This window comes from Rousettus aegyptiacus, unplaced genomic scaffold (assembly GCF_014176215.1).
Source record: "Rousettus aegyptiacus isolate mRouAeg1 unplaced genomic scaffold, mRouAeg1.p scaffold_m13_p_12, whole genome shotgun sequence".
Taxonomy (NCBI): Eukaryota; Metazoa; Chordata; class Mammalia; order Chiroptera; family Pteropodidae; genus Rousettus; species Rousettus aegyptiacus.
Genome location: NW_023416287.1, coordinates 85,426,193 through 85,449,945, shown reverse-complemented (window position 1 = coordinate 85,449,945; position 23,753 = coordinate 85,426,193). Strand labels below are relative to the sequence as shown.

General features: G+C 44.9%; 1 protein-coding gene across 4 annotated transcripts in view; it reads right to left on the bottom strand.

Annotated features, from left to right (window-relative positions):
• TNFRSF11A (TNF receptor superfamily member 11a) overlaps positions 1 to 23,753 on the bottom strand; it is a 47,724-nt gene that overhangs the window by 1,005 nt on the left and 22,966 nt on the right. For 2 of the 4 annotated variants that reach the window (XM_036229085.1, XM_036229087.1), the window contains exons 4-9: positions 20,543 to 20,686; positions 16,924 to 17,012; positions 15,717 to 15,808; positions 14,307 to 14,420; positions 11,470 to 11,522; positions 9,422 to 10,166 (exon numbers count right to left, since the gene is read on the bottom strand). In XM_036229085.1, coding sequence (XP_036084978.1) covers positions 9,422 to 10,166; positions 11,470 to 11,522; positions 14,307 to 14,420; positions 15,717 to 15,808; positions 16,924 to 17,012; positions 20,543 to 20,686 — 1,237 coding nt within the window. Of the gene's footprint in view, positions 1 to 9,421; positions 10,167 to 11,469; positions 11,523 to 14,306; positions 14,421 to 15,716; positions 15,809 to 16,923; positions 17,018 to 20,542; positions 20,687 to 23,753 lie in introns of all 4 variants that reach the window. The other 2 variants (XM_036229088.1, XM_036229084.1) reach the window with 1 other exon arrangement.

Here is a 23,753-nt window from a genome sequence, read left to right as displayed (position 1 = left end):
CTCTTCCCTGGACTCAGGCGAGAGAAAGAAGAGAAGACATGAGAGCAATCAGAGACGAGGAGACAAGAAAAGAAGGAAACCCATGGGCCATGCTCGAGTTTTGTCGTTTGCTACACGGGACTCTGGAAATACTGGCAGGAGCGCACCCGGACTGTGGAATCACAGACAAGACTTAGAGGCTGCAAAGTGTGTGCACGCGCGTGTGTGATCCATATGCAGCAAACAGCCAATGCCCCGGCTATGGTCAAATGTATCAAGGCTAGAGGGAAGGTTGTTACCTGACAGGGCCGTGGAGCCCACCTCGGCCCAGCCTCCTGTAGACCAGACCCACGGTTGAGGCCTCTGTCACACCTGGTGGCTTTACGCTTCCCACCCTCCATGGAAGCCCCTAACAGCTCAGCTCTGGAGGGCGGTGGGGCCACCCAGACTCCGTGTGTAGCAGAAGTTAATCAATTTCTTTAACTTATTTTTCTTTTACTCCCCCCGAAAAAGAGATTCATAAGGCTAAAATGGAGAGGAAAAAAAAATGTGCGTGTGTGTATATATTTCTCTCCTATAAACCACTCTTTCGCCCTTAACCCTGAGGGGTGTTTTGTCCCTAGACGGTTCGTTCTATCATCTCTTTTTCCTGGGTGACTAGATTTTGCCAGTCTTTGACGAATAGGCTTTTGAAAAACAACTGGAGGTTCAACAAAAGTTAGGAAACCAGCTACCTCTTATTATTCGTCTGTGATAAAGACTGAAATATCTAGAAATATCCCAGGGGAAAACTGAAAATTAGTGCCACAGACCAAGCAGATACAGGAATGCCCCCCGACACTCAGCATCGCAAACAGAACCTTTCAGGTTGACCAGGGGAGGTGAACGTCGGAACGGTTCCTCACCATGCACATCCTCATCTTTTTCCTTCTTTACTGTAACAAAGCTTAATAATAATTTATACAAATAAAACTCTTTCTGTCGCTACTCCATATAAAAGATTTTCTCCGAATTTGGAAGGCATGCTTTGGATGGTCTGACTAAAAGACCAACAGAATACACGGGGTTCTTTTGGGGAGCCTTCCCTCCACCCCCTGGGGACCTGCAGAGAAGTGACAACTGAGGCACAGTGGCCTATGGAAACACAAGGTTTCAAATTGAGCAACAAATCGAAAGTCACATAGGATGATTTATGACTCATGCTATTTCTCCCTTAGGCAGCTGCACAGGGTATATTCCAAGAGGAGTAGTGGGGCGATTTATTTGCCTAATAATCCCTCCCAAAAAACAACATGAGGGAGACCAGCTAGTATTTCCATTCACTAACCAGACTGACATCCACGTTCTCCATTCCCTCTCGAATATACTGGCAGGTGCTCATACAGCGAACCCTAAGCCAGGGATCTACTCTCTAGCAGGTCTTTGCCTTTCTGCTCCCAACAGTTACTGAGTCAGTTCTCGAGTCTGTTTTTACCAGCTGAACTCATTAGGAAATCTAATTAAAAGTGAGTCCCTAACTGCAAAACCAACAAAACTATATCAAGAAGCTGCTTAACTGCTGAGGTGGTATGGGCAAGACAACTGTTGAAAAAAGAAAACAAAAAACATTAAAAGTCCAGAAGGACTCAAATTTGTTTTGCAAATGTCTATATGTTCTCTTTCCACACGAAAGAAATAGAAACTGAGAATTCAGGTGGCGTGGTTCATGTGAAAAAGGCTCAGGAAATTATCATCAGCCAATACATATGGCTCTGTACTAAAAAATCATCCATGTGTGAATGTAAGCTATGTGTTTTGTTTAAAAAAAAAATGTTTCCGATAGGAACTTCTAAATTACTTTTTCAAGTAACTCAGCAACTATACTGACCAAAGGCTGCTAAGAGCTTCTACTGTGGCAGCAGCAAAATGAGCATGGCAGCCCAGAAGTCCTCCCAGTTGGGGGACCACTGGTTAGTTAACAGAAAAAGTTAAAGTGAGAAACCAAAGCCAATATGTTTATACCATCCACGTTCCATTCTAATTGAAACTATATCATATGCAGTAAGAATCAGTAACGCGAAGTTGCTTAGAGGTATGATTTTCTCAGCATAGTTCTTCTTTTCTATTATTACGTCATTGACTGCTGGTTCTGTGGTTCTTCAATATAATGTCAAGCCACACAGAGGGCCTTCCAAGCCACTGCGTGACTGATGTACGGCTTGGAATTTATCTTGCCTCGTCTTCGTCCTGTTCACGTTGAGATTTATTTGCTGATGTCATGGTATATGTGATTTCCCCATTATTTAATTTTACTTTCCGACAGATCATCATCATGAATCCACTGCTGTATATACGTTTTCATGCCTGAACCTTCAGTTTGTCTGAGTTCAGGTAAAAACCCAAGATTCTGTGTTAAACATTTCACCTTAAGAATTTCATTCCATGGCATTGCCTCATGGCAAACAATTGCTTTGTCTCTCCTACAGGATCTAGAGTCTTGTTTTCTTTTTTCTTTTTTTTTCCAAAATGGAACTTGAACTCTTTTGACTAAGAGATATATGGAAACATTTCAGAATACTTTGATTCACAGATTGGGTCAAGAATATTGTTTCTGGTGGGGGGTGGGCAGGCACAATGGGGCGAGGACAAAAACAAGGCCATTAAATTCCTGACAGAATGTAAAGAAAAGGTGCCTAGAAAGAAGGAGATTCTCACACAATCTTCTTTATCAAAAGTACAAAAACCACCTCCGATCAAGTCCCAGGCCATGCCGCCTGCGCTGGCTTTTGTGAAAGTAGCCGGCACAGCGACTTTAGTAAACTGGTACAGACTGAACTTCTTTGAAAAGCCCTGATTTGCCAGTGACAATGAGTGGCGGCAGAGCCATCTCCGTGGGGTGTGTGACCTGTGCCGGCACATGGATCCCTGTGTTCGGAAGGGCCCCACACTTGGTTTAATACGCAGCTCTCACCACCTTGAACTTCCTAATTTTTTTGCACAAGGGACCTCATATTTTCACTTTTCACTGGGCTCTGGAAATGACGTAGCTAGTCCCGAGCGGCAGGCAGCTCTTAGGTGTGTTGCTCTGGGTCCCCCTCCCCACACCAAGGCTCTAATGCAGCGTCACTCTTTTCGGAGGTAACATAACTTGGACATGTTTCAGTATTGCAGAAGTGTCTGCCAATCTGATTTTCTCTATTGGTAAATATTCGATAAGACACAGAGTTACAGAGGCCACCCACCAGAGCTCTTAAAATACGGATCCTAGGACATGTGTCCCTGATGCTCAAGCCACCTGTCACTCGCTGTAAAACTTTCAACGCTGCAAACTTTCTGACATAGAATCGAGGCCTGTCCCTTTGGGAAAAGGTCTACTGACTGTATCGATTATACCTTTAGTGGTTTGCCCACAATCTTCAGTTTTGGTTTCTTTAAGGTGGAATGAGAACTGAGTCACTTCCCAAGCAGTCTACATGCAAAATCCTTCTCAAGTTTTAGTCTCTCAGTCCATTATTGTCTCATGCTCAACAGCAAAAAAATCAGCAACTCATTTTTTGAATTGTCCTGAAGTACCTAACAGTTTTCACAGAAACAATTCTCATTTTTTAAATGTTTTGAGTTACAGCTGGATCTAGTAAGCATGACCAGGGAGAGCAGGAGGGCCTGGGTTTCTAGTGACCCCACTAGTCACGAGTAATCGGTATGCTGTGAGCTTTGGTCAGCTTCCTTTACAGAGGGAAGGGAGAGTGTGGGCCAGTCTATGGGTTAACTGGAGGTAAGTTAAGATGGTGCTCGCATTACAGTAATAATAGTACTAGAAACCGCCCCCGCCCCCTCCAATCCAGAATTTACGGAGAGCTTTTTCTGTGCCAGGCCGGCTGCGTTGCAAACGACAGCTCGCAGGTATTTTGCATGTGAGCATTTCCGGTTTGCTGCTTTTTTCCCCTCTCCTGACTGGCATTGCTTCAAGGATGAAAACCCACAGCCTTCTTTTCTCACGGCCTGTCATAAAAGTAATCTAATAATGCCAGCGTCATCCTGGCGTCTCAGTCTTTGAAGAACAGAAGGCACGTAACTGGTAAGTAGAGGGACGGTGGTTTCAGTGGCTGCCGGAGTACAGGAGGGCAAGAGACGGGGTGCGGGGCGAGAGGAGAGGACGAGGCCTGAAAGGTCTCTGGTCTCGCCCTGGCACGGCCCCCACTAGCCGTCAAATTTGAGACAAACCACCTACCAACTCTCCAGACCTGAGTCTGCTCGTTTATGAAATGAGCATCAATTTCTCAGGGTGCAGCCACACCGCGCAGGCGCGCGATGAATGTCAAACGAATGAGCGAAGGAATGCACGAACACTCGGCGGGACGGCAGGAGGGTCACCTGAGACGGTGCGCTGGAAAACGCTCGGGAAATAGCAAAGAGTTAGTCACAGGTGCAGCAAGGGCATGGCTACCCCCAGAAGGCAGCATCGGCGCTCACGGAACCCCGGGAGACAGGAGGTGCGCGAGGCAGCGACGCCGTCCTCCCATCTTCGTCTTGCTGGAGGACCTCGACATGTCTCCATGACTGAGGGGACACGCTCTTCTAGAAAGCTAACCCACTTATTTTTTTTTTCCTTCGCTGAAACAACTCATCATTCCGTCTCTGTTGTGAACACCCCTCTATATCATTCTACACTGCACCCCACAGTCTCGGGTCTCATCATGCAAGTCACATGCAGCTCTAGGACAGATCAAGGTTTACAAGGAGTTGGTAACAGCCTTGTCCTATAAATGCCCCTCAGTCCTGAACTGTCCTTGTTTAAAAGCAGTAATTCCTTAAAAATTTGCTTTATACCTTTTAGAAAGAAAATAAAGGTTGTGCAGGGTCACTTGAGCTGACCTGAGCGGGCAAGGCGCTGGGCTGGCCAGTCAGCAGATAAAAACAGTCAGCAGGAACAATGAACAAATGAAGTGGCCCATCGTGATCAGAAAAATAGTTACACTTTGCTAAGTCTGTGCTTTACATAGTGGCTAAATGGAATCTCTATTTTCTGGGCAGAGAGGAGCAGTTTCATTTTAAGAACTCAATCTCTGGCAGAATTCACATTTTTAAGCAAGGTAATGCACACTTCTGTTCTCAAAAACCTTACTGTTTTGTTTAAAATGCATGACATATGAATATTAAATCACAAGAATGATAGCAAATAATTTCACCCAATTGTCATGTAGATATTCTTCCAAGGAAGAAACTAAAAATATACACAAATACACTCAAACTACCCAGACTACATTGGGTGCTTTCGGAATTTCTTAAAAACTGAATTTATATTTAATCCATATGCTACTCACATGGTTTTCCTTTTTATGGAAATGCAAGCTCTGTTTTAGGCATTTGGAAGAAACTGAGTATCTGATGATAAGGGAAGGAAAGCAGTATTTAATAGTTCCATTCTGAATCATGCTTGAAAATGACTTAGAATGGCTTGTGAGTGAAACCCTTCCAAAATGAGCCCCGTTAGAACAGACAGAAGGCAAGCAGGACTAAATTATGCGGTGAACAAATTTTTCATATATTTTGAAATAATCGCGCTGAGGTTTAGCACCAATGAATGCTGAATATTATTTCCAAATAACCAAATTATAAAATATTTTTAACTTATAGTCAATGAGCTAACACCCGACCTTACAATGCTTAGCTAAAAGAGAAACACAAGTTAGTGGATGGAATTTCAACAGGAGAGAGAAGGAAGTTAGAAACAGAGGCCTGTCCATCACTCAGGGGGAGAGGAAGAAAAGGGGAAAAAATTGGGATAGGAAAATCTCTGTCCTTTCAGGATGGAAGTGGATGATCAAGGGTAGTCACTGCAAGAGAGGGTGGGACCCGAGGATGGGAGAAGGGGGGCGGGGTCAGACAGGTGCCCTTCATCCTCCAGTGCCCTCGGCTGCCAGGCATCAGCCTTGGTGGTCTGTGCCACGTGGATGGACCAGCTCACCTTTGCTTCTGTCGTCTCTGCTCCTCTACCCGGGACATCTAGCTCTGCCCAGGACAACCAGCGCCAGGCCTTCTATCTCATGCTTGGCCCTCTGCTTCCCAGAACAGACTGAAGAAGTAGGAGCTGACAGTGAGTTGGGGAACAAGTGGGAGCTCTGGTTTCTGTTCTTCATGACTGGATGAACGAATGGCTAAACGAATGAACTTATAAACACCTATTCACTTAACATACTGTGACTAAGCTGTCTTGGGAGAGACTAGAAAGATCAGGCGTGGAGAAGGTCACGGAAATTCCTGATTGCGATGACTGCCTTGAGATGGGGTGTCGATAGAGGTATGAAGTGCCAGGCTCAGCGAGAAAGACTCCAGGACAAATTGCGAAGGGCCGCCAAGGGCACAGGAGGGAACAGTGCTCCGTTCAGGAAGCAGCATTTGAGCTGAGACTTGACGGACAGGAAGAACTGGGCATTCTGGAAAAGGCGACAACTAGACAGGGTGGCTCACCCTAGGAGAAGCACATTAGCATTCAAAAGTAGGAAAGGGTTAGGTCCGCTGAAAGGGGCCGACAGCGGCCTAAGCTTAGATGGGTGAGTGAAGGGGAATGATCCACCACGGGTTAGAGGGAGGCGGGCAGAGGAAGGCCCCGCCCCCTCAAGTTATTGATTCTTCCGGTGTGGTGTTGTCTGCTCCTTGACCTCAATCCTCACTTGTTTTCTAAGCTTCTCCAAGTCTCCATGGGTCAGTGGACCCCCAATAAAGATCCGGTAGAAAAACAAATACAGAGCTGGTGTTCGTTAAGAATCGTTATGGGCCCTGTAAGTAAACAAATCTCTCAGAAGTAACTGAACCACCTGAGTGATTTCAGGCGTCAAAAGCAAATCACTGGCCAACTGGAGACATAGTCACTATAGGCAGTTGTTTTCTCTTTCACATGACATAATTTTCTAGACATAGTGAGAATTCTCAAACCCCAGGCGAAAGGGCTTGTAACCAAGGTAACCACTGTCGTGTCATCAGGATGATAATGTAAGTTGTAAATTAAGACGTGGTTATTGAAGACATAACCAAAAGTATGTCTTCCCCCTTCACTGGTCTTTGCTACCAATTCTCCCTGTTGTTTAAGAGTTATAATGACATTGCTAAAGTGACCTTAATGTTGGGTATTATTTTTCAAAGACAGACCTGTGGAGGTGTCGGAAGAACCATCATTCTCTTCGAAAGGACACTGGGTGCCAAGGAGGTACTCTTTTCTACTGAGGAAGTGCCCAATTATTGTCATTTCTCTAGAAACCACATGGTTTGGTTTGTAAGTTTTAAAAACACTCGCCTATAAAAATCTAACACCTAATAAAAACAGCCACTTCCCAAAGGCCCGAGAGCACAACAGATTTCAGGAGATGAAATAAACGCAGGCCCCCTTCTTGAATCTTTCACCCAAGCTCTATCCTCTTTCACACGTCATAGAACATAAATTATGACAATTTTTTTTTTTTAAGAAAAGCAATAATGAGAAAACGCTATTTTGACCAGAAAAAAGAACACCTGTTCACGCAGAGTACTTATGGAGAGAACAACACAGTCTCAAAAAATCAGTCTGGCTGCTGCTTCTCCTCAGATGAAGGTGAATCTGGCCTCCTCGCCGGCGTCCGCAGGCAGACTCTCTACGAATGTTTTGCATGGCCGAGCACCAGACAAGACAGAAAAAACAATGTACACTTTTTGCACATCAACACCACTTAGTTGATGACATACTTTTTTTTTTTTTTTTTGTCTTACCTTCATGCCTACATGTTTAGTGCTGGAGAAATAAAAGATAACGAAATACAGACGAGGGCACTGTTTTGAGTCTGTAGGAGAGAACGGGTCTGGTGTTGGGTTTCATGACACCAAGGAAAAAAATACCTCCTTCAGCGTGGCCAACACTGTTCTTCCAAGAACTGCTGATGGTTTTTACACAATGGCAAACGTCACCTTCCTGATGTCACCAATTGAAAAACTGGTCGGCCCCTGGCAGTGCTATCAAGACGTGGCCTCTGCCACACACACGACTTCCGCCTCCCCACACCCCGCTCGGCCCGAAAAACTAGAGTCCTGTGAGTCTCTGTGACCGATGGGAAGAAATTAACTGCTAAAAAGAAATAAAACAATAGAGCTAAACTTTTAGTCATGGAAATTCCTTAAAATCTTAAAAAAAAATGTTGAAGTCTTCTGAAGGAAAAATACATCAGTTCTCTGAAAAATATCTCCAAACGTATCTCCTCCTTTCAATTTGACTGAGAACTGATATTATAGAATTTACACATCAGTGAATTTGTGTAGTCTCAGCAAAACCACAAAGCTTAGAAAACAGATTAAAGTACATTGTTCTAGCAAATAAGCCAGGAGCCATTATCAGCCCAGGCGGGCCATCTCTGAGTTTAGGATCTGGGATCTAGCTACCTCGGACTATGAAATGATGCAAAGTCCAGCTGTGAGCATCATTTGTAGTCTAAGGAAAGAGGCAGGAAAGAAAAAGAAAAGCATCCTAAGATAAAGGGTTCATGCATGGGTTTCTTTAAAGTTTTTTTTCTTTTTCTTTCTTTCTTTCTTTTTTCTTTTCTTTTCTTTTTTTTTCTTTTTTTTTTTTTCTTTTTGAGGGTGGGAGGGTTTTTTGAAGTCCCTGAAATTGTATAAAGCCATATATTCATTTTTCTGGAGGGAGTATCTATAGCTTTCAGGAGATTTAACAAGATCCCTAGCCCCCTCACCCCCACATACACAAACCAGTAAGTAATCCCCAGAGGAAGCCCTCCGCGTCAGCACCATGGTTCCTTTAACCACATAATAAAACTGAGGGTGTTTCACCCTCCCGGAAAAAAAAGTTCGACTATTATAATCGGTAGGCTATTCATGCTTAAGCAGTGGTGCAATGATAAATCTCTATAATGCAGTGGTCATAGAAGGCGCTGCTCATATAAAGCCTTAAAGGATACTTTGCCGCATCCTTAATTTAGCATAGACAAGCTACTTTCAATAAATATTAATTAATGAAGGATTAACTAAACAATTTTGTTTGTTCTCCTAAAATTTATAAACACTTTGGGGGAGGGGGGGGTGATTTAAGGCATAGGCTGGTTTAAAAGAAACAAAAACCAGAAATCTGAGGGAATGCCTAGAAGTTGGCCAGTCCTAAAGTCAATACTTGGCCTTCAGGGGGTCAGTGCTGGATGTGAGGTCTAATCCCATCACAAAGAGGCCTGAACACAAAAGGGACCCATAAATGAAGAGGAAGCCCCAGGGGTAGAGGATAAAGTAGCAGGGCAGTGGGCACGATCCCCAAACCCAGCTTGTGGACTGAATCAAAACCCTGTAAGCAGCTTAACCGGAGAAAATGCCGGAGCTGAATTTGTCCTGTGTTAACTTTGCTTTTCCCCAAATAGTCTGACATTTGCCTCAGAACACTGCACCCCGCACAGGCCTTTTTGCTCAGAAGAGAGAGACCGAAAGAGTCACTTACCAGATGCAGGTGGCTGATCACTGGAGGGGCTTCCAGACCCAGGGCCTTCCCTGCTGGAGCTGGGCTGGCCTCCACCTTCCGCCCCATCTGCTGCTTCTTCAGGCGGAAGGCCCACACCATAGGCGCAGTGGGGCAAGGGTCCACTTTTTGGGGAACCCGTAAGGGGTTCCTGGCCCTCCCCAGGAGGGTTCCCACAGCCCGCGCAGCCATCTGCTGCGCTGGACGCTGCCCAGTGGGGGCTGTTGCCGCCCTCCACCTCTTTCTGCAAGTACTTTTCAGAGGACATGGGGATCCACTCAGTCCCGCACGGGGTCTCGGCCAAGTTGCAGCTTTCGGAATCCACCAGGTTCTCTGTCCCAGTGAAGCACTGGCTCAAACTGTCATTCTCCCCCACCTCCAGGGGCTCAGAGAAAGGGGGTGTGGATTTGCTGCCAGGCTGAGTGAGGAAGAGTAAAGAGTCTGGGGTCTGGGAGGGCCTGTCCACATACTCGTCCTCCATGGGCATCTGCTTGAAGGGGTCCTCCTCCACCTCGCTGATAGACGTGAGCATCCCGACATCTTCTCCAGGTGCATAGGGACCACTGCCCGCACACGCGCCCCCGCAGATGCCACCGCCCACGGGGCAGCAAGTATCGTCAGGAAACATCTTCTCCTCCAGAGTCAGGAGTAAGATGCCCTCACAGAGTTCGTGCTGATGAGAGGCTTCCATATGACCGCAGCTAAAATTGTTGCCTGAGGACTCGTGCTGGTTGAAATTCAGAAGGCAGAAGCATTAATACCCACTTACTAAGACCTGGTTTTGCTAAACACTGTTGAAAATGGTGGTTACAGCAGTTATTTCCACCATAACAAGTACAGATGGAGCACTCACTACGGCACTCGGTGTTATTTAAAAATCACCGAGTGAGGAAGAACCCTAAGATGGAATGCAAGCAGAGAGAAAGGAATCTGCCTGCATTTCCCATGAACAGCATAGCCACATTGAAGCCAAGGGAAAAGCTCACCCAAATAATTTTAGAACACAGAATTTTGACTACGTGCTCTCGATCTAAATTAAAACAAAACAAAACAAAACAAAACAAAATTCTAAAATACTGAACTCCCGTTAGTAGCTTTGTTTCTTGCTGTGATGCGGTTTAGTAATTCTGAAACTCCTTTCTATGTATTCTGGAATTGAGCAAATGAGTAAATATATTGAAAATCATAGGAGGCAGATTTCATACTGTTGGAGAAAAGACGACTCAAATACAGAACAGAGAAAGACTACAATGTGGTGTTGGGATTGGAATTGGAGAAGTCAGTATGGGTTTATAGGTTAAAATTTATATATTTTATACCCCCAAAAATAGGTGTAAAGGACATAGTGGGATAATAAATGAAATTTTAATACTGACTGTGGTTTGGATTACAGTATTGTACCACCATTAAATTTCTTGATTTTGATAAATGAACTATGGCTATATAAGAGAATGCCCATGTTCTCAAGAAATGCTCACTGACATATTTAAGGGTAAAGGAGCACACTGTCTGCCATTCACTCTAAAATGGTTCAAGAAAAAAATATATATACACATATACACACACATAGAGAGAGCAGATAACAAAGCAATGCAATGAAGCATAAACAATTGGCGGCCCTGAAAATACGGTGTGCGGAAGTTCTCTGTACTATTCTCACTGCTTTGCTATAATTTTGAAATTATATCAAAATTAAAAGTTGTCAAAATAAATATGAAGTAAAGAAAAGTGGAAGCTCCTTCCTACTAGGAATCTGTAGTAAACAATCAAGATTGGCACTAACAAAAATACTTTGACTAACACACATACACAGGGGTGACAGAAAAGGAATGCAGTCATGGGAAGCAGCATTGAGGATGAGCGCTGACCTGAGCTTTGGGTTACTCTGTGGGGATTGATCCTGGGATTCGAGGTTCCCACTCCTCAGGGAGGCTCCCCTTACACGAATGGGGCGCAATAGTTGACTAATAACTACATCAGCCTAATTGTTAAAAGGCGTTTAAGCAGGCGCTCAAGACTTTTAAATTTACCTTGTTTTCACTTAGGCGGCCGCATGCCTCGTTGACCCAGTGCCACAAATTAGCTAGAAAAACAGAGCAAGGACAGGGCTTCGTATTATTATTTCCCGCGTCTAATTCAGGATCACTGACTACGATGTCAGCTCCACATTATCTCTAAACATGAGCCTCTGCAGGTCTTTCCTGAAAGTGAAAATGTTCAGAAGATCCATGTAAAGCAAATGTGCCATTGAATATACCTCCAGGCACATTTAAGGGCTGTCAAAGCTGCTGTCGGGTGATGGACATTCTCATTCCCTTAGCAATTTTTCTTTGACGACCAGGACGAGGCTGGGCATTGTAGGGAAACAAAGATGATGTGGGTCTAGGAGACTGACCTCTGGCAAACTTGCTCAAATATACGTACAATAAAAGTCAAGTGCATGTGGAAGGCTGTGTCAGACCCCAGCGGGCCCCAAATCCTTTTCCACTCTGCCCTCTTGCTTTTTAGAGGAAAGAGAAAGATGTTCTGTGGCATATGCAAAGTGATGAAATTTAAGTCAAATCCATGAATTTTTAAAAATATTAATTTATATTATACAGAGATAAAGTTTCCCCCACCTCCACTGAATATTTGATGATGTTGAATTCACTGCAAAGACTGAAGTCAGAGAGCTGTCCATTCTCTACTGGGAGGTTATTAGGTCATAACAATAGCTAATGCTACCTCCGACGTGACCTTGCCCAGTTTTACTTCTCTGAGCCTCAGTTTCCTCATCATAAAACCAGAGAAATGATAGTGCCTACATCCCGGTGCTGTTGTGGTGATTCGGGTAGTATATGTGAAATGCAGAAAGCAGTTCCGGCAGAGTAAACATTCAATATGTATCAGTTATTGCTGTCATTCTCATTTCTTACTCTTGCTTCTCTTCTATGATTTTAAAATTATAGAAAAATAAAGGTACTCCAAATAAAAGGAAAGTTGCAGCTCTTCTCTTGCAGGGATCGGCACTAGATAATCCTAAATGGTACTAAAAAATATATTTGTACGCAGACGTGATGATAATTATTACTGTGAAAATCTGGCTTCTGGATGATTGCAAAAGACCTCCCCACTGGTGTGTCTGCAACCCCTCTTTCCGCCTCTCCAAATCTGTTTTCTATGCTAAAACCGGAGGGTTGTTTTTCCTTCCCTTCAGCGAGGACAAGGAGTAAATTCCTCGGCGAAGCCTGCAGGGCCGCGTCATCTGGCTGCGCCACCCTCTCCAGGTGCATCTCCCACTGCTCAGCTTTCTGCGCCAGCTGCACTAACCTCACCTTCTTTCCATCCCCCAGCTCGCCCTGCTCCCTCTGCGGAGAAATTCTCTCTGTGCAGAACGCATTGGATTCTCCTTGACCCGCCCCCGGACTAGTCGATTCCAGTTTGTCTTTCAGATCTCAGCTCCCCCTGCCCCAACCCTCTCTCCTCCTCCTCTGGGAGGCCCTGGCTGCCCCCGAGGCTGGGCAGACTCATCTGTCACCTGCTCACCTGGTGCTGTGCACCTTCCCTTCCTACACGCAGCCTCACTCTGTGGCTCTGAGGCCTGCCTTGCCCACCGGGACACCTCCTCCATGAGGGCACTTACTGCCATTGTGTGCCCAGTCCTGAGACCCCTGCCAGTCCAGCCCCTGGTGGCTGATAGTCAACGTGTTGTGTGGAGGGACGAAGAGGAAGCTAACGGTCATAAATCCCAGTTTAGTAACTGGTAGGCCCACTGTCCCCATCGATAAGATGGCCTAAGAGATTCTCACAGAGGCAAAAATTAAAGAACAAACAGTGAAAGTCTGTTTATCTCACACATAAACGACTCTATGAGCCATCCGCATCATGTGGATATGCATTATTCAAATCCCCAGTTACAATGCTGTTACGTTAAATAAAAAATATTCAACAATAGATTGAAAAGAGTTGGTTTAACATTGCCCTCTGCTTAGCACTGGCACCTACGATCGCCATCTTCCCTCTTTCGTGTTTTTCGGTTGCCTGCTGTTACATGAGGTGATGTCATGTTCATGGAAAGAGCGAGCTATGCAGGGTTTCACGAGGCCCGTGGAGGTGATGTGGGAGAACTGATCGAATCGCCGCAAAGCAGAGGTGGACGAGATAAACAAGTGAGCGACCGAAAGCGGAGAGGGATGTGGAGACAGAATGTGCCTCAGAAGAGAACGGGGTAACTCTCGGAGCACTAAGAGATATCTTCGGGAAGCCAAACAAAGCCGTGACTCCCCTCTTAAAAATTACACCTCTGTAGCTTCATAGCATAAAAGTCAAACGCGATGAGATGTAAAAAGGCGCTATCAATTTTTAGTGCAAAAAGTATTCACAATAAACAAGATAACACTTGGTTATTCGTTCTCAAAATGAGCACCCAAGTTTAACTGAATATAAGGTACCTTCCTTTTATAATTTTAGATTCATATTTCAAGGTAAGACTCAGATCAAACTTTCCCTCCACAACCGTCTCTGTTTTAAGGGGTACATTAAAAAGGTTTGTATTCTAGAATAAATGTATATCTATCTGACTCTGCATAACCTACACGACATAAACACACGGTTTATAAGTCTTCAGTTCCCTGAGCCTAGAATGTTCTTGTTGGCTTATACATAAATAGGCACAATGGGTCTGTTTGCTTGTTTTGCCAGAGAATGATGGATTATGCGTAAATGGTGTTTCACTTTGCTTTAAGCGCAACCACCTCAAGGCATGTATTTTTAGTGGATCCCCAGAGGTAGGTCGGTGGGTGCCATATGCATTTTCCGAAGCATGTAACTAGAAACGTTGTCTATTTCCTTCACGACTCCCTTTTGAGGACCGCCACAGACGCCGTACCTGTCAGTGCTTTCCCTTTTTTCCTATAGTAAACGCCGAAGATGACAGCGGCCACGAACACCACAGACGCGAAGAGGAGCAAGAGAGTCAACGTGGGCAGGTAGATCCCGCGCTCTGCATCGGAAGAAAAGGAGAGAGATGCTAGTGAAAGGTTATTCGATCCCAGCCTCTAAGTTTAGAGATGAAACCGCGTACATCAAAGCCCAGCATCGAGGATGCTGGTCTGGAATGAGGGAAGGATGCCGGTCCCCGGCCCCGACTGTAGGTTCGTCACACAGTGCTCACATTCTGAAGGGCGACCGGCCGGCCGCCTGTGGTCACTGTGAGTGAGAACAGCCCGGGACCACCCAGAGATGTTTCCACTTCAGAACAACTCACGTCGCGTTTACCTCGCCATCCAGGTCCGTCTTTGCTTACCTACAGAGCACCTCAATCTCTCCAGGCGGACGGCCTCTGAGGCCAAGGGAAGCCCCTTAGCACATCTCTTCCCAAACAACAACAAGGCACCAGGGCTTTGCTGGCCTTGAGAACAGGACCACAGCGACCCTGTGAGGCGTTTCAGGTGATTCATCTCCAACACAACGTGGACTCCGCCATTTTTTTGGTTCCCCCCCAATCCCTTCGTTGCTAGAACCTTTACATTATAAAACCTTGGTTTACAGGGCCTGGCTTCCAGCATTCTGCCTTTACCCTCCTTCTCTTTTTTAAAAAATAACTTGCTATTCCTTGGTTATTTTCAACGGTATCTTCGAAATGGTCTTTTTAAAACGCGGCTCTGACTGTGGAACTCCATACCCACGTCCTCCTGTTTCCCAAAATGTCACATCTAAACCCCTGACTTTCTTACTCAAAGTTCATTAACCCCACTCTCCCGTGTCCCCAGGTTCGCTGGCCTCATTAGAATGGTCTCCCTGACACGACGTCACTCCCGTGCTGTGATATCTGGACCCACCTCAGCAGCATCTCACGCGCCTGGATAACCAGCATTCACCTGTCGACTTTCTGTAAATCTTTGGCGCTGTACTTAACATTAAGTTGATCTACAGAATGTTTCATAAATAATGATAACTCTAGTCTAACAAGTTGCTTACTCTGGTTGGTGACCGAAATCTAGAAACATTCCTACCATCCGTGGACATTTTAATTTACATTTGCAGTTCAGTTCGCTTTTTCCCTTTATTTGTATATATACACGCATTACTAGTTATTGATTCCGGAGTAGAAAATTATCAAGCGAACAACATATCTGGAAGCAAAAGGCTGACAACAATGAAATACTAAACTGACCACGGATGGGATGGCATGAAAAGGGACAGATAGAACCTCCGGAAACAGTAGTCCGGGAGCACTCTGGACGCGCTGGCGAGGCTTGGGCGCAGCTACCAAACAACTTTCCCTGCTGAAACGTACCGTTTGGGAGTTTCGTAGGTGGCCAAGGGCTACAAACCACATCTGATGTATCTGTCCCATGACGCACTTCTGTCTTTCCAAGAATGGTACAGCTGTGGATGGGGAGGAAGTAGTTATGTGCTTTGCTTTTAGATATTTAAAAAAATAATAATAAAATAAATAAAGCTGTAAAAGACTCTTGTCCACTACATTTCTAGTTCCTTCAGGACCAGAACCCAGGTCTTCCTGGACAGTACCTGTCCCTACAACACACAAGAGGACGAATGAAGGAACAGAACAGCCCCCGCCAGTGTTCTCTAAGAACCTCCCCCTCCCCGAGAGTACGGTGGAAAGGAAGTAGACTGGTCTTTTCATTAAAGAAGATTCCAAATGCTTCTAATTGACAAACTTGTGCTGAATGCTCTTTTTAAGTTGAAAGGATAGAAAATCTTTTCGACATACAACTTGGACAAGTGGATTAGAAAATAAATATTTAATGAGAATATATTGGGAGTTGAATTGTTATGTTATTAGTATCCAACCTAATGAAAGGACCCAGGATTCCACTGTAGATGTACTAACATAAGTGTGAAATAGCATATGTATGAGATGACGCTTTCAAAATTATTAATTACTGCAAAAGACAATCTAAATGACTAGCCATAGGAAACTTACTAAATAAATTATTGTCCATTTCTACGACAAAATACTACGTAGCCATAAAAAGCCATGAAGATCCAAGAGAACTAATACAGAACGAGCTTCCTTCAAAATATATTTTGTGAAAAAAAAAAACAAGTGTTTACAGTATGCAAAATTTATATAAACAGGAAGCTTATTTATGCACATACACAACACGCATATGCACGAATCTCTGGACAAATAAACCAATGGTGTTGGCAAGCTGGGAGTGGTGAATGAATGATCATAAACATCATCAATCATTTTCAACTAGACAAGGTCAGAAAAAGGAAAAAAAAAAACCCTGCAAGTATAAGTCAAAGATTCAGTCAAACAGAATCTAAAAAGTAACACACTTCAGGCAGAAGAATCGGTTGGCCTGGTTCATTTCACCCACAGTGAATTGACAGACTTCTTCCACTTTGAACACGGCTTCCAGAGGACGCCTCACCAAAATGAACAGGTCTGTTTTCCACCCAGACGAGACAGTGTGAGGTCGAGTGGTTTAAAATCAGCAAACTTTCTCGGCTGCCTCACTGTCACTTACTTGGTCCAGGGTTTGCACTCTTCTGTGGAAGAGATGGTATCCGAGAAGTAGCCCGCAAGGCAGGGCTGGCACACCGTGTCTTTGTTGAGCTGCACTGTCAAAAAAACAAATGGACAAAAAGAACGGACAAAAACCGAACAAGGACACTTAGAGATCGGCCAGGATGATGCTCCAGAAGACCAGAGATCAGGAGCTGGCCCCTCTGCTCCTGGCCTCCCCACCACCCCTGCCCCCACAGACTTCAGAGGGCTCCCGATCCCAGCGGTAGGTATAGAGCGATGTTCAGGCCACTAACGCCAGTGTCCAAGTTAGGTGTTGACCCTTTGCTGTTCAGAACCACCGGCCTACTCACTGATACTTCGTCTCCTGGCCGGGAAGCTGCTGCCTAACTTGCTTTAATCAGGCTTGAGTCTGCTTGCTTCCCACCCTGTGGGCTCACATCACCCTTTGTTTACAGAGAATGGCAGCCCTTTTACTGCTGTTAAGGGAAACTTCTTGTCCTGACCTCTTCTGCCAGCTTAACCTCACCAGTCCAAGTAAAAACAGCTTTAAAAAAAAAAAAAAAAAAAGTGATGGAGGAGAATGCTATGGGTCTCTTTCTCTTAAACCAAGAGTTGGAAGCAAACCTCTTCTATAAAGGTCTGTACAGTAAATATCCCTTGCAGGCTTCTGGTCTTGGCTACAAATACTTGAAGCATGAAAGCAGTCATAGAAAACATGTTTTAAAAAAAAATGGATGTGGCCATGTTTCAATAAAACTCTATTTACAAAACACAAGTGGTGGCATGGGTTTTGGACCTCTGCCTTAGCCACCGCACTGAAAGCAGGACTTGGCTCTGGTTAGTAAGCTTCCTTCAACTCTCTCATACTCCTCATAAACTATATTATCAAAATAGGAAGCATCTCAGCTCCCTGCATCTAACATCTTTACTGCTTACTGACACGTGCTGACCCTTTGGGAATCCCAATAAAGAAGAATGTCGCCTGCCATGTGATGTCATGACTAGGCAATTGGGTGGCATCAAAACCACAAATTACTCTTGAAGATGGCGGCACTTCCGTGATTTATTTTTATGAATAAAACATTAAAATAAGGAATTACACGTTCCTTGTCCAGAGTTAAGCGGGATTTCTGCCATTGCCTCAATAAGTAAGATGCCCGTCCCCTTAATCTAGCAATTTGATTTGCCTTGAAATGACATGAACAAAAGCCTGGTTGACATCTGGACACTCACGTTAATTTTCAAACAGCTTTTAAAAAGATAAACACACTCTTGAAGAGTAACCCTTAAAAACAAAGGGGCTAAGGAGCTGAGAGGAGACGGGGCTGAGGGGCGCTGACTCCACACACCAGGCTTCCGCGTCTGCTCTTCATCAGGCATACTCGCCAGGGGCTCCCTGCAGATTCCCTCCTCTCCCCACTTCATAGTCTCATTTCTCACCTACTCCAAACCCTGCTATGGCGCCAAGCCTCTGAGATGCCAAAAAACAAAGAACAAGAGGAAACACTGGTGACGGCCGAGCCCTGCATCCTAACAGGTCGGTGCAGCTTCTGTCCTGCCCTGTCTATTAAGAGCAAACATGCAACACGGACATGGGGAATGGACCAGGCTGAGTGGTTCAGAGTTCGAATACAGTCGACTCTTGAACACTGCGGAGTTTAGGGGTTTCGAGTCAACACTCCATATGCAAGCTTTGGCTCCACCAAAACTTAACTACCGGCAGCCTACTGATGACCAGAAGCCTTAATGATAACATAAACAGTCGATTAACACGTATTTTATACATGTTATTCTTACAATAAAGCTAGAGAAAATAAAATTTTATTAAGGCTGTGAGAAAGAGAAAATACTGTACTGTACTTACTGATACTCTGTTTTTAAAAATGTGCATATAAGTGGACCCACGCAGTTCAAACCCGTGTTGTTCAAGGGTAAAGTATAAGGTAGGGCAGGAGTGACATTTTCATTGATCTATGTCACCCCCTCTGTTCACCTATTGCCCCAAAATGTACCATTCCCAAAGAAGCAAGGCAGGAGAATGTCAATCAGAAAAAAGCAGATTAGGGGATAGCAGCTTTTCCCATGTGGTTGACAGACTTGTGGAAAGGTTCTGGGACTTGTCTATCTGAGAATCAGAATTCAGAAGGGAACTGGCTATCACAGGGAGATTTATTTTAATAATTAAAATATCAAGTCAGACTTTTTCTAAGAGAAAGCTGATCTAGTTTAGTTGATCTATTTGATAATCAAGGCTGACTGTACTAGTTTGATTTTGTGATGAACATTTTCCTCAATATGAACTGAAATGAATAATAGTTTAATTCTCCTAATCCTGTCAAAGTATTCTGGGTTAAAACTAAATGCCCCTAAGGGAAAGATTAACAGGTATAAATAATCATTTGTTATATCTTGAAGAAACCGCTTTGGTATACTTCCTAGACATGAGGGAAGTAAATGACTCTAAGAAACACATTTTCAAGTCAAAAGGATATCTATTGCTTTACTTTCCACAAAATTGAAGGACACAATGGATTTCTTAACTGAGGGGTTATTAAAAACAGCTCTAATGTCACACCATGTGATCCTGGACCTTTAACTCAGAAGGTGCTGAAAGAATTGAGTGGCACTCCTGGAACAGAATTCCTCCCTTAGCCATTTAGTTATTTATGTGAACGAGTTTCTCAGCACTTAGCAGAAACAGAATTAATGTTGAATTCGGTTGCATTTTAGCAACAAGCAATATTCAACCATGACTGTATGAACTAATTGGAAAAAAACACTCATTATGAACTTCAGAAACCTTTTATTTTTATAGTTATATGTAACAAAATATAGTTATTTTTGACCTATTGTATAACTGTAGAAACAACTTAGTCCAAAAGAACTGCTTTTTAACCCTTAGAACTTTGAGTCACAGAAATTTTTTTTAAATTAAGATTTCAAATAAGTCCTTTTTTTTTTACGTAAAAGCGTATGAAAAGGTGATTAGTAAAAACCCTGCAAATACAAAAATACATTAGGATAAAATTTTGCAGGGAAGGTGAACCGTATACAACTCAAAGGAGAGAAAAGAACTATAGGACATTTCCAGTTGTTAAGGTTGATTTGTGCTTTTTTAAATAAATGATGATGGGTATTGAATTGCTCTGGTGTTTCCATTCCATTGACTATTTTAGAAAGTGTTACTATTGTTATAATTCCCTGGAAACTAAGTCCTTAGCAACTCTTTAAATTTTTAATAAAAAAAACTGTGCTGTCGACTTATCAATACGCAGGGGATGCACGGTTTTTCAAAATTGTGCTAATGGGGGTGCACCATGTTTGAAGGCCGCTGCATTAGAGGGTTCCCTTCCCACCCCCGCAAGTGGGGAGTCTAAGGTTTCACAGTTGAGGGGCCTGGGGAAAAGCACCTGCGCCAAGCGCTCACATCCCTTGGAAGTCCCTAACCTGGGCTGCATCCCCGGGGACCCTCCTGCTCCTCCAGCTCCTCCAGCTCCTCCAGCGCCACCTGGCGCCCGGGAGCGTGAATGACGCAGGGAAGCTGGCTTTGGCTGCAGTGTCATTCATTGCAAGACCCGGTGAGAGCGGACAGACGCACGCGGGACCCAGCGCCATACCCGGGTGCTGCACTCCGAAGCCCGGCGCGCAGTCCGTGTTGCGGCGGCAGCAGACGCAGTCCTCGCTCCAGTGGTAGCCGCGCGTGCAGGCGCAGCGCCGCGGGGCCGTCCGGTTACCGGGCTCCACCGCCACCAGAGCCTTGCCTGCGGGCGAGAGAGAGACAGGGCGGCGAGGCAGCGCGGGCGCAGGGCTGCACGCACCTTCCTGCTCCACCCAGCCGGCAACGTGGCACCTGCCCGACGCCTCCCGGGCCAGCGCCCTGCCTCCCGCCCCCTGGGGCTCGTTCAGGACACTCACTGGCTGTCAGGAATTCCCAAGTTCCCTCTCAGCTAGCTTCCTGTGCTGACACTAAAACGACCCAGTGGGTTTTCTTCTCTCTCCATAATTAAGAGCCTTGTGGTTTGCTAAAAGTCGATTTTCACGTTAGCGGGAAGATTAAGGACTAGGTTTATGATCACCGACTATTTTGGCTAATGCAAAGAGGTGTCACAGATTCTTGATTTTTAGTCAATTCAAATGTGATAAATGGTCTTAACAGGAATGCCAGATAGGACCTAAGGAAATGGGGTTTCTGGAGCCTAGGGATCCCTCCCCACCCCTCATCCCGTGGGGCCACAGCAGTTTAGTCGGGAAAACAGGGGTCATCAGGTGACAAAGCCTAGAGGCTGGGTCTGAAGACATACTTGGAAATTCATCTCTCCCCAAATACACAGGCAGACACATTTGTCCCTTTTGTGGTGACGACGCATAGATAAGTGCTGCCTTCTTACCCCCAATCTCCAGGCCTTTCCCACTCTTTGTGCGAGAGGTAAACGCTCACACCACAGTCGTCCACTGACTCGTGTCTGCAATTTCATCTACTCGCCAAAGTTTCACGGTCTGTCCCAAACCGGGACTCCAGGCGCTTCCGTAGTCATTCTCAGACACACGCAGAACTGTGAAAACTCTAAGCTACTCACTTTTAAGCACGCATATTCCTGACTAAGAGAGGATAAGGTGACACGTTCTGCCTTTTTGTTTCAGCGCTCATACTGGAAATAAGTGTCCTTTTTGCGGTCTATTTAGTGTTCTATTTTTTTTTTTTTTTTGGCATTTCTGTGCCTTTTTTTTTGGTGATTGTGCTGTTTAAAATGGCCTCCGAGCATAGTGCTCTCTAGTGCCTTCAAGCCCAACAAGGCTGTGATTTGTCTCACTGAGAAAATACGTGTGTTAGATAAACTTTGATCAGACGTGAGTTACAGTGCTGTGGACCGTACATCCAATGTTAATGAATCAAAGTGCTTATTAATAAGGTGTCCTTAAACAAAAACACACATACAACAAGGTTAAGAGTTGACTGGTGGACAGAAACGTGAAGAGAGGCTTGTAGGAATCTCTATTTCTCTGGGAGGAATGTTTGTGGTCACTTTATAGGACATAATTCTTGTGAGCGAGACTCAACTGCACACATGCATGCACGCGCACATACACACACGCCACAATGACATTATTTACAGACCTTCTACCCCTCTTGGATCCTTCTCACCTGGACTGTCTAAATGGCCCTTATACTTTGTATTTCTGAACACTTACAGGAATTTGTTATAAACTGCTGTTTGTGTCCCTTCAAACTTCCTATATTGAACTCCTAACCTTCAGCGCGATGGTGTCTGGGAGGTGATGAGGTCATGAGGGTGGAGCCCCCATGAATGGGATTAGTGCCCTTATAAGAAAGGACAGCAGAGAGCGTGCTTCCTCTCTCTGTTCCCCGCCACGCGGGGACACAGCAAGAAAGAACCTGTCTTGAAACCAGGAAGCGGTCCCCCACCAAAAACCCAGCCATGCTGGCACCCACATCTTGGACTTCCGGCCTCTAGAAATGTGAGACGTAAATTTTTGTTGGTTAAGCCACCCAGTCTGTGGTACCCTGTTATAAAAGCCCGAACTACCAGGACGGAGTTGTCAGGGAAAAAGAAACGAACAATCTAGAGCCCTGTTCCCTCCTTCGCTGTCTCAAGTTACAGCCGGCAGGGTGGGACAATCTTGATTCCCACCCTTGCCAAGCCGGAGCATGGCGAACCTGGAGAAATGTCCACTCCCGCGTTCGCTCTCCGAGGCCGAGGCCAGCGTGGCCACACCAAGGCCGGCATGCGTGAAGGCGCACACGGTGCCTGGAACACACGTGAAAGCTGCCGCTCCTTCAGAAAATTCTAGTTCCAGCCCCCCACTCGAATGCGAGCGAACGCAGGCCAGGGCGATGACCAACAACTATGGCGTATTTTTAATTATCTTAAGGTACCAGGTTTTGCGTTTTAATCCATTTTGGCAGTGGACAGAATGAATCTTTATTTCCAAGAGACAACAATGAGTCAAGGTCATTACTAAGCGCTGGGAAAGAAAAAAAGACTCGATCAGGTGCTTCTGCTCTGTGAGTAGAGTTTCCATGTTACCTTCTCCAAACAAAATCTGTCAGCTGTCTCTAACACATTAGAAAAATTATGATGTAAAAAAAAATACTTATTTCCTAGGTATATCCACTGGGGGGGGGGAGAAATCTATAAATAAGAATCAACCCAGTAGTGATGAGCCTCCCTAGCACCTAGACGGAGGTCACTGGAGGACTGGCTGGTGGCAGGTACAGGGCAGGAAACACCCAAGGTGAGCCCGGAAGCAAGGGAGCTCCGAAAGACCCCAGGGTTTGTATCCAACTGGAGGCCACCTGGAGGAGGTGGGACGGTCTGAGCCCCAGTAAGACTGGTAACTGCAACAGGTTGAAACACCTCAAAGGCGTCTAAATTCACGAGTAACTCGTAGGAATGCTTTGAAGAAAGCTGGGCGGCCAAGTCAGTATTTGGAGAAGTGATGAAGAAAGTTACAAGCATTCGTTCTGCCTTTTCTGTTGGTACTGTATCTCAGAGTAACGAATGGTTGACGAGGGACGTGTCTCTTTACAAAGCGTTATAGCTGAGAAATGAAGGAATGATAGACTTGGAACATCGGATTTCTGCAGCTCCTAATGAAAATGAATCTAGGTCATGATCAACAGCTGCGACTAACACACAAGAGAGAAAAGCAGCTATGATATAATTCCTGACGCGAGTTACATTCTGCCAACTATGAAGGAGTTTTGCCGAAAACAAAACAAAACAAAACAAAACAAAAAAACAGAATCTAATCAGCCTTCTAGATCTCATGACCACATTACAGGAAACACAAGAGACAGAAGACTAT